The following is a 10601-nucleotide window of genomic DNA, read 5'->3' on the forward strand; positions in this document are numbered from 1 at the left end:
GGAGGGCTTATTTTCGGGATAGGTCTTATTATCGGGGAAACACAGTATATAAGAGGAAGATAAAAGGAATATACTAGAAAGAGATAAATGTGGAACTTGCTCTCATAATTGGATTATGTAAGAAAGGTATACAGAAATGGAGCAAAGAAGTGGGAAGGCAAGCTTCAGATAAATGTCACTCTTATCTGAAATAGGCAAAGGAGAATTGAAAACACACCTAGTTTGTTTTAGAAAAATCCCAGACTCAGAGGGAAAAATAAGTGGGGCTAATTATGGAAAGAAGAGTGGAATAAGAAAGGCATGATGATATCATAGAAGTGGTTGCTTCTAATAAAGCAGTCCTCCTGATCCTGAAGGGGAGATTAAAAGGGAAAGAAAAGAATTATATCTAAGGGGAAGAACTGGAGAATGGCAGAACAAATTATAGTATATGAATGTAATAGAATATTATGATGTTGTAAGAAATGATGAAAGAGAATTTCATAGACACCTGAGCAGTATGCAGAATGAAGCATATAGAACCAGGACTACCATTATATGGTGATATAAACATTGTAAAGAAAAACAACTTTAAAAGATTTAAATAATAAGTGAAGTGACCAAACATAATTCCAGAGGACCACTGATGAAAGATCTTTGTCTATTTCCTGAGAGAGAGGTGTCATGGAGTCAAGGTTTAAAAAAGATATATTCATGTTTTGACATGGGCACCATGGATTTATTTTGTCTGACTTATTCTAATTTGTTATGAGGGATTTTTTTTCTCTCAAGGGTCGATGAGAAGTGACTAGCACAGTGATGCCCCCTAAAATAGTGCGATTGAAACATTTTTCAAAATGTTTCAGTGTACAAAAGGAAGCACCGACACAACAGTTTTGAAATTAATGTATGTAATTTATTATATGTTTTTTTTAATTATAAAATGTTGATTCATGGTTTCATATACAATCCTCTTTATGTTCTGTATATATAAGAAAACATTCTAGTATTTAAATTCACAATTAAAAGATAAATGTGCCCAGTTTTCTAAAAAGCAAAAACTGTTATGAAACCCTTTAAAAAAAACCAGCTACTTATTAATGAGGAACAAACTAAAATTCAAGTCTCAGAATTATCATTGTTCAGTCGTTTCAGTCGTGTCCTACTCTTCATAACCCCATTTGGGTTTTGTGGAGGGACAAAGATACTTGAATGGTTTGTCATTTCCTTCTCCAGCTTGTTTTACAGATGAGAAAACTGAGGCAAAGAGTTAAGCTATATGCACAGTGTCTCACTAATAAGTGTCAGAGGCAGGATTTGAATTGAGGTCTTCCTGATTCCATTACTCAACCTAGCTGCCCAGTTTCAGAATTGGCTTTTTATAAAAGAGGCAGCATGGTTTAGTAAAGAATACTGTACTTAAGAGTCAGAAAACCTTGGTTTGTGTCCCAGCTCTGACAGTTTCTAGCTATGCAAACATGGGACAAGTCATTCAATTTCTATGAACCTCAGTTTATTCATTAAAAGATGGTTTCAGTAATGCCTGTACTATCTTTCTCACAGGGTTGTTGTAAGAAAAATATCTTGTAAACCATAAGATATTAAATAAATATTGTTATTGTTAATTGTGAATATATATGACACAGCTTGGTCTCATTTTACATGTTCAGGTATTCCTAGGGAAGAAAAAAGTATTTAAGAATTATATGTTCTGTGATCTGGAATTATTGAGAATTTTTCCCAAAAAGCATTGTAAAAGTGTATATACCCAGCAATTCCACTATTAGGTTTTTTTCCCCAAGGTCATCAGGGAAAAAGAAAAAGAAACTATGTTCTAAAATAGATTTAGCAACTCTCTGTGGTGTCAAAGAACTAGAAATTTAAGGGATGCCCATCAATTGGGGAATGACCAAATAAGTTGTAGTATATGATTGTGATGGAATACTACTGTGCTGTAAGAAATGATAAGCTGGTTGATTCTAGGGGAAAAAAAACATGGAAAGACTTGCATGAAATAATGAAGAGTGAAATGGGCAAAACCAAGATAACATTGTATACAATAATAGCAATATTGTTTACGGAATAATTGTGAATAGCCAAATTATTCAGAGTATTATGAATGCTCAATTCAACTACGAAGGATCTGTGAAGGAAGATGCTATCCACTTCCAGGGAAAGAAATGATAAATACAAGTATGCATAGTATGGTTTTACATATATTATCATTGTCAAGTGGTGGTCTCCTCTAGTGTTGAGTAGTTTGGGAGGGGGGGAGACAGTTCAGAACTTGAAAAAACAAGTTTAATCTAATTTTAAAAGATGTGTATGTATGTTCTGCTAGCCATACCTTATGCATGATGTTCCATCTCCTGCCTTTATGCTTTTATGCAGATTTTCCCCATATCTAGAATACTGTCCCTTCTGTTTCATAGTGTCTTTCAAAACTCAGGTGCCATCTCTTATACAAGGTCTTTACTAATGAACCTACTGCCCTTTCCCACCCCCCTTTTACTGATACACTCTCTTAAAATTACTTTGCATATACTTAGTCATTACTTGTGTAGGTGTTATATCTTTCTAGTATAATGTAAGCTCCGGGGGGGGGGGGGGGGTTACTCTTATTTTACTCTTGTTTTTTATCTGTATCCTTATTGCTTAGCACAATGACTTGCACACAGAAGACACTTAGTAAATGTTTGTTGAATTGAATTTAATTGGAATCACGTTTCCCACTGACTTAATAGCATAACTTCAGGGATCTGTTAATATAGGGGAAAAAATTTGGTGATAGGTATTGAAAATCACAATTTAAATCCTAAAATTTACTTCTAGGAGCATTGAAGTTTTTTTTTTTAAGTAAATAGTATATGGGCATATAATTCACCCACACTACCTCTGCAAAAGAAGATAGGCTCTATATACCACTTAAGAGTCTTTGCTTTGTCAGTAAAAGCAAATATATATTAAAATACATTCCACTTAGGAAATTTTCATAAACTGTATTGGATTTGAATGATTAGGCAACTATGTTCCCATTATTTACTTGGCTTTCTTACTAGCTAGAAAAGTTATGTAGTGACACTTTTTAGACATTGAGGTGGTTATAATCAAATGAATTTGCATTGCTGTGATGTTGTTAGTAGATATATGCACATTTAATTTTGGCCATAATTTATTTAATACTTAAAACAAAATTGTCAGCTGAAAATGACTAAAAGATGATGGTCCCTGCACTTAGCACACCTAGTAGGTGCTTAATAAATACTTGTTTCCTTGCCCTTCTGCCTTCCTGTTCCTGAAGTTTTTGCAGTTTCTGGAAAAACCAAGGCTGTATTAAGACTCTGTTTTCTTTATTCAGCTATGTCCCTTAAAACATTGGATGAGCATTCCGACAAAGCTGTCACACAACTTGGATCTATGCTTTTTACTAGACAAGTGTCCGGAGCCAGGTAAGCATGTTTGAGAGAGGTGATTTGTGTTTTGAGTTTGACTTTTTGAGCTTGATATTTATAAATATTTATATTTTATTTTGCATAATAATCACATTTTAAGTATATGCTGAAGAATACTTGGAGACTATTGAAGAGAAAACTAATTCTTTCCAAAAGTACTGTTGAGAACTTGAGGATGTCATCTAACCCATAGGCTTCATTTTTAGATATTTTATTATACATGAAGCATTCCAGAAAGAAGAGCATCTTGTCTATTTTTAAAAGATGTTAAAGTTTTAAAAAATCAAAACTTCTCTTGGTAAATAAGGAATTAATAATTCTAACTTGAATATTTTAAGTGATTGCAAATACAGCTTTTTTGTGTTGTTGTAAACACAAATGGTGGTTTCACCAGCAATTTCTAATAAAAGACAGCCATTGTCAAGGAAAAACTTGGTTCTTGAAATAAGTAGAGTGTGGAATTTTGTCTCTGGGAAAATTCACTTGAAAATTTTTGCTGTATATCTGTGAGTATTTAGCTTGAAAAAATGTGTATAAAATCTAGCTCATTTCATTTAATTTTTTATTAGGTCATGGAGAAAAAAATAACTCAAATATTTTGGTGTAACTATTCTTCTTTATTTGCTTTAATTAAAGAGTTTATATTTTTCTGTGGAGTAGATGAAGGGTAAGGATTTCCCATCAGGTGACAAGCTCTTTTACCTTTGATTATTCCCCGTTCTTTATTAGTGAACTTCTGCTGTATGCATCTTAGTTTGGTTCTTTTAAACTTGTCATCTTGACCTAACCTTCAGCTTTGCTTTTGTTTGTTTTTATATAGGTTGATTTTTTTAAACTCACTACCAAGTGCCTCTAGTGCATAGGACTATAGGTATAGACAGCACAGAGTCTAACCTTTTCATTTTATAGATAAGAAATGGAAGCCCAGAGAAGGGGTATGACTTGCCCAAGGTCACACAGAGGGGAGATGAATTGGAGTTCTCTGGTTTCTAAAGAAGTGCCTCTAGTTGCCTGAGGCCCTCTGCTTGAAGTGTGCAAACTTAAGTCTGCTGATATATAAACTAGTGAGGATATAATAAAAATCAGGCATTAGAAACTCTTCTCTTAAGAGCTGGTTGTTATTAATTACCAGCCCACCACTGTACCTATTGCAAGTGTGAAAGTGACAAGTTGGGTCAGGGACTTGACTGTCCCTTCTTCTTTATCACTTGCAATGCAGGACATAGTAGAAAATAAATAAGTACTTGTTGATTGAGTGATGCAAGACATTAAATTGGGGTTGCTGGTGCCAGGTAGAAATGGCATGGCCTTGTTTTTAGGGACCTCAGAGAGGCATTTGGAATTGGACTAAGATTATGTATTTATAGTAATATTGATGTATGTGGTTTTGGAGTTTGTTCTTGACAGATATAGAGATAGATATAGATAGATGGATATCTATATCTATATATGATACTTTGCATTAAAATTTATAGGTGGTATTGTGTCAATAGCTTCAAATTTATTAAATAGCTAATAGTTTACCAAATAAATTTTTCCTTTCAGGGTTGTGCCTCTGGGGATTCTGCAAACTGTGAATGGCTACACTTTTAAAGGCTTTATGTCACATGCAAATACCTATCCTTGTGCTTACCTCAATGCTGCATCCGCAATTGGAATGAAAAAACAAGATGTAGAATTGTTCATAAAAAGGCTTGATAAGTGCTTGAAGTCAGTGAGAAAAAAAAGCAAAGAGAGTGATGGTGACAGTGCAGTTGATAATTGTAACATCACTGAAGATGTGAGTGTTCAAGAAATGGCCTTAAATCTGGATAATGTAGTTATTCTCAATGAATGCAAAGAAGTTCATTCCTGACATTTGCAATGTTTCCGTTTATAGTTTGAAATAAAATTTTGAAGATAACTGCAATGGAATAGTAATTTATAATTTTTTAAAATTAATAATTCCTTTGAAAATGTTTAGTTAATGAACTTGAATAGAGAGTGAATTGAGTTAGCAAATGATTATTATCTTTTGATTCTTGGGCTGTTTCATAATTCTGCCTCAATCTTTATAATCTTCCACAGAATAAAATACACTTGACATTTTTCTAACTGAAAAGTAGTCAGCTATGCACTTTTATTCAAGTAGTCCTTACTAATATAATGATAACAAAATTGCCTATAATTCTCTTTGAAATATTTGAGCTGTATTTTTCCTGATTGTGCTCCCTCATTTACACATTATATATGTTCTAAGTTTTTGTCCTGTTGTATAGTTCATATTTTGGTTAATAAATACCCTAAGAAAGGTTGATTAAAAACACGGTCATTAGTTCATTTTTATTTAAAGAAACAGATTTCCAGGAAATGGTGAATTTTTCAAATTTTCTGTGGTGACTTTAATTATCTAGTTTTATTTTTTAATGAAATATTTCCCATCACAATGTGATAGAATGACCACAGTACTAGACTGAGAATTAGGAGGCCTGTATTTTCATCCCAAGTTTGTCATTGTCTGATTGTATAACCTTGAGAAAGTCAGTTAACTTCTGGGTTCAATTTCCTTATCTGTCAAATCAAAGGACTGATATTTAAGATCCCTTTCTGCTTTAAAATGCTTTGACCCCAGATTCCTTGAACAAAAACTCTGTATTTTGGCATACAAGAAGCATAAGTGGTGGTTAAGATTAATACTTGCAAAAGTGCATTTTTATTAAAGCAAATTTTAAAGTGCACATACACATGCTTTTCTTTAGGCTCATATAATATTTGATCTTTTGAATACCTGTTGAAAGGTAACATGTTTACATAATCTTTGGGGGGGGGTAACCAACACTAGGGTTGATTAACTCAAGCATATTTGGAGGCTTGCATCTGTGAGGGTAGAAACTAATCGAGTGTGAAAAGAGCTCCTTCTCATGAGGTTTTCCTGAAATTCTTTAACTTAGTAACTGCGGTATATGTAAGGTCTTTGGTTTATGTTCCACATAGATCAAAATGCCAGAAAAACTCCCAGTTGAGATTTGATTATAACTTTGATTTCATGATTGCATCTTTTTTGATTGATTTGGCAAATTAAACTTATTTTAAAGAGAGAATTTTCTGGTATTTGGGCGTACATGAAGCATTAGTTAAATTTTCAGTCTGTTGTCAGTCATTATCTACAACTTATACAAGTTCTACTAAATGTGAAAGAAATACTTTATAAACAGATGTAATAATGTTTTAAAAATCTTATCTGACCCCAAACACTCTTAATTAGGAAATTATATATTCCAAGCATCACATTCATAGCTGTGTTTTCATTGTAAGTTATCTTTTAAATTCCAGTAATATTTTAAAAATTAAATTTACTTTCGAAATTTTGACTCATTTCACATAAATTTTCATGAGTAAAAACATTGTGCAATGATCATGTTTTTTTTTTATTTTTACTGTTTGAAATGGGATTGTAGGACAAATAAAAAGCCAACTAGATGTAACAAAATCTCTAGAGCCTAGGAAAGGAAATTAAGTAATGATGCAAATGTAAATGCTGGCATTGCAGCTTAATATACACGTAAGCCAAAATTGTTTTATAGAAGATCATCATTTAGCTTAAGAAAGGCTAGAGCCCAGAGACTAGCAAATGTTTTCATCTGTGATGTGTCAGCAGTTTTTGGGCTTCAGCTGCTGAGGAGATAATATTAATTGAAGATAAAATACATGAACCCACATATAAATGATAGATATAGTATAACATTTCTATCCTTATTATGTAAAATTTGAGCTGCTATTTTTATTGACACTTTTTAAAGAAGTTTTAGATTTCTGGTTTAAATTCTTATTGGCCCTAAAACAGCTTTGTGGTCATGAAAATAAAAACCGGTATTTGAGCATGTGACTAACCCTGAACTATACAATGTAAATGTATGTAACACATAACATTTGTTAACATATGTCCATATATTGTATATTGTTAATAACAGTATAACTATGACATAACATGCTCATGAACATGTGGTCATATATTGTATATTGTTAATTACAAATTCTTTCTATGGCTGATTTAATAATTCAGTTCAGTTACATATTAATTCCAGCAGAGGTATTCCTTCTTAGGAAGGGTTCTTAAGTCACAGTAAATCCAATGGCCTAGGCTAAAGTGATTTAATTTTTTAAAATAAGCAGTAGTGGAATATCCCTGAAAAGAAAACCAAATTAAAAGCAAATATTGGTTTTAATATGACATAATTTTAGCATAATGTGCTTCTTACTACTTAGATATACATTGTAATGTATTTGAGATCAGGTTTTTATTTACATTTGAGTCTTTTAGCCTCATGCTGATGATTTTTTGGGTTACCAGTGTGGAAAGTGGCAACAAAAGGAACCCAGTTAACAGTAACTGCAGTTTTTAAAGATTTAATTTTATTTGTTGATAATCTTACTAAGTAATTGAACATAAACTATTATTTAACAGAGTACTATTTATATGTTAGAGAGCTTGATGATGGTTTAGAGTGATAGAAATTTTTACTTCCATCTCAGTTAAACTTAAGTGTATTTTTCACTAAATTATTGACCCATATAACTGATAATTTTCCAAGGCACATTTTATTTAACTGCACAAAACATGGTATGGTATTCATACTTATTCTTATTTGATATTCTTTATTCTATTATTCATGCTTAACTTATGCTAGTACAAAATTTGAAAATAAATTGTATCATGCTATTAAGTCTTTTGAGTTTAGTAACATTTAAAATTCAGGTAAGATTTGGCATTAGTGTTGATTTTATTTTAATATTCAAAAACTTATCTCATAGTTAGAAATACTACACATCTATTCCAGGGACTCCCAAAGAAGTTTATCACTATGCATTTAAACTTGGATAAAAATAGTTTTCTTCATCTTCCCATGTAATAAAAATTTCTTTGAGGACTTAGAATGGTTATCTTATTTTCTTTTTTACTTTACTGTTTTTAAAAATCGCAAATTTTCAGTAGTCATTGAAGTTTGGGTATCAGAAGTGTTATACTGTTCAGGAAAATGCAAATAGTTTTTCTGAAAAAAAGTATTCATAATTTTAACAATGACACAAACTTAAAAGAGCTGTTTGTAATTATAATAAACAATATTTTTCCATAGTCCAACACATTCTATTAATTTTTATTTGCATATTTAGTCCTTTGTATGATAAAGAATTATCATCTTATTCTTTTGTACCTAAACTTATTTTTATGTTCTTTTTTACTTTTTTGGATGCCACATGATAAATGCAAGATCAGTAAGCGTATTGTTGTAATTTCTCACCTAATGTACATTGTTCAATCTCATGCCATACAGGAATTCCAGGAATGTTTGTACTTTTTTATTGTTAACAGGTTGTGTCAGCTTTAATCTTAACTAAGATATGAAGAATTGTCTATTTTTGTAGAATGGGTTTTTTGTTTTACTATTGCAATGGGAAACTGATAACCAGTGAATAACAACTAATCATTCATCTACTTGTTTTGCTGAATGAAAAAGTTGTTTCCAGAAATATTTTTGGTGTTTGAGGTTAAAAATTAAAAAGCATACATTTATAATTAAAAAAAATCAACCACTGGTGAGTTGTATTTTATTTTGTCACATGTGCAAATAAAATCTGAAAGGACCTCTGATTATCATAATCTTTGCTCTTATTTTCTTTGTCCTTTTATACATTTCTGGCACAGTTTATATCTTTGATTAGTTATTCAATTTCAAACTTGTTCAGACATCAACTAGAGTAGCCACACCTGTAATGAGAATCATGAACTATGATTCTTGATTAAAAAAAAAAATCGTAGCAGCCACTGCAAAGGATTTGTCAAATAAAAGAGACAGGAAACTTAAAACCATTAAAGGATTTTCTAATTCTAGTTCTTTGTCTGGAAATGCAAAAATGGTACCAATCCACATCATTGTCCATTGCAGTCTTGCAAAGCGTTATGTTTGAATTCTATAGGTATAATTTTAATTTCATAAAATTAGGCTGCATTAAGTTGTATTGGAATTCCATTTATATTCCCCATTGAAATCCAGTTTATCCTGTAGGACTTTGACCATTATTGTTCTAGTCAATGACTCAGCTTTAATTTTTAAAGTATAATTGGTTTTAGATAAATTATCTGAAAATTTTCAGGAGACAGCTTTTTTCAAGCATTTTATTTGGGTGTATTTCAGTTTCCTTTTGCATTTTAATTTGAAAATGCCTTCAGACTCATTTGGAATATAACTTGTTTTTATTTTATACAAGTGAAACTTCAGGTCACAACACAACAAAGTTAACATGATGAATCAGAGAGATAGGGTTTGAACCTGTGATCTGATTGATAAAGGGAACTCCCAAATGAAGAAACTCTCTCTGCAAGGTGGCACCTTTTTCTGTAGTAAGGTTGTTAAATGACTTAACAGTCACATAACCATTATATGTGTCAGGCAAGACTTGAACCCAGGTTTTCCTGGCTCCAAGGCCAGCTCTCTCTCCATGAAGACACTGCAGCTGGAGATAAACATAGATGGACTGACATTGATAAAATCTGTTTACATATGCATATGCCTAATAGGGACCTTTATATCATTTATATTAATTGATCAAAGCTTTTGATGCAATCAGCAGACCTTAGCAAATCAGTCATTCAATAAGGTTGTTATACTAAAATTCACAATAGAATGACTAGTTATATTAGTTTTGCTATTTAGTTTCTGGTCTGTTCCCTCTTACCAGTGGAAAAGCAGCCAGACTGCTATTATTTAATCTATTCTATGCAACCGTGCTTGAAAATGCAGCAAAACCCAACTATCCCTGTTAGACTATTTCAAGCTTTAAAACTGATGGTTCAGCAGGAAGCCTACTCTAAAAGTAGTTCAGAAGAGTATTCTGTTTGTTATCTCTTGGATTAAAAATGACTACACATGGTGTATCATATTGTAATCACTGTCTTATTACAGGTTAGTCAGCCTTTAGAATCTATAATCACACACACACACAAACACATAAAAAATCATGTATGGCCTGGCTGGCCATGACTCAGTGCTTGACAATTCATAATTATCACAACTTCTAATGGTATAATGGAAGGTCTGTTCACTTGCATATTGCACTTTTGGTGTTGTATCTGGTTTGTGTGTTTGCATGTACACATAGCTATATATCTAGATATATACACAGAGTAATGGT

General features: G+C 32.1%; 1 protein-coding gene across 1 annotated transcript in view; it reads left to right on the forward strand.

Moving 5' to 3' along the window:
- Positions 1–9069, forward strand: part of SEPSECS (Sep (O-phosphoserine) tRNA:Sec (selenocysteine) tRNA synthase) — an 82272-nt gene extending 73203 nt beyond the window's left edge. The window contains exons 10-11 of the mRNA XM_069069023.1: positions 3338–3428; positions 4977–9069. Coding sequence (XP_068925124.1) covers positions 3338–3428; positions 4977–5286 — 401 coding nt within the window. The 3' untranslated portion in view covers positions 5287–9069. The remainder of the gene's footprint in view (positions 1–3337; positions 3429–4976) is intronic.
- The last annotated feature ends 1532 nt before the right edge of the window (positions 9070–10601 follow it).

Source organism: Petaurus breviceps, unplaced genomic scaffold, assembly GCF_028583685.1.
Source record: "Petaurus breviceps papuanus isolate PSGF00001 unplaced genomic scaffold, PetGlider_PUasm1.0 140, whole genome shotgun sequence".
Taxonomy (NCBI): Eukaryota; Metazoa; Chordata; class Mammalia; order Diprotodontia; family Petauridae; genus Petaurus; species Petaurus breviceps.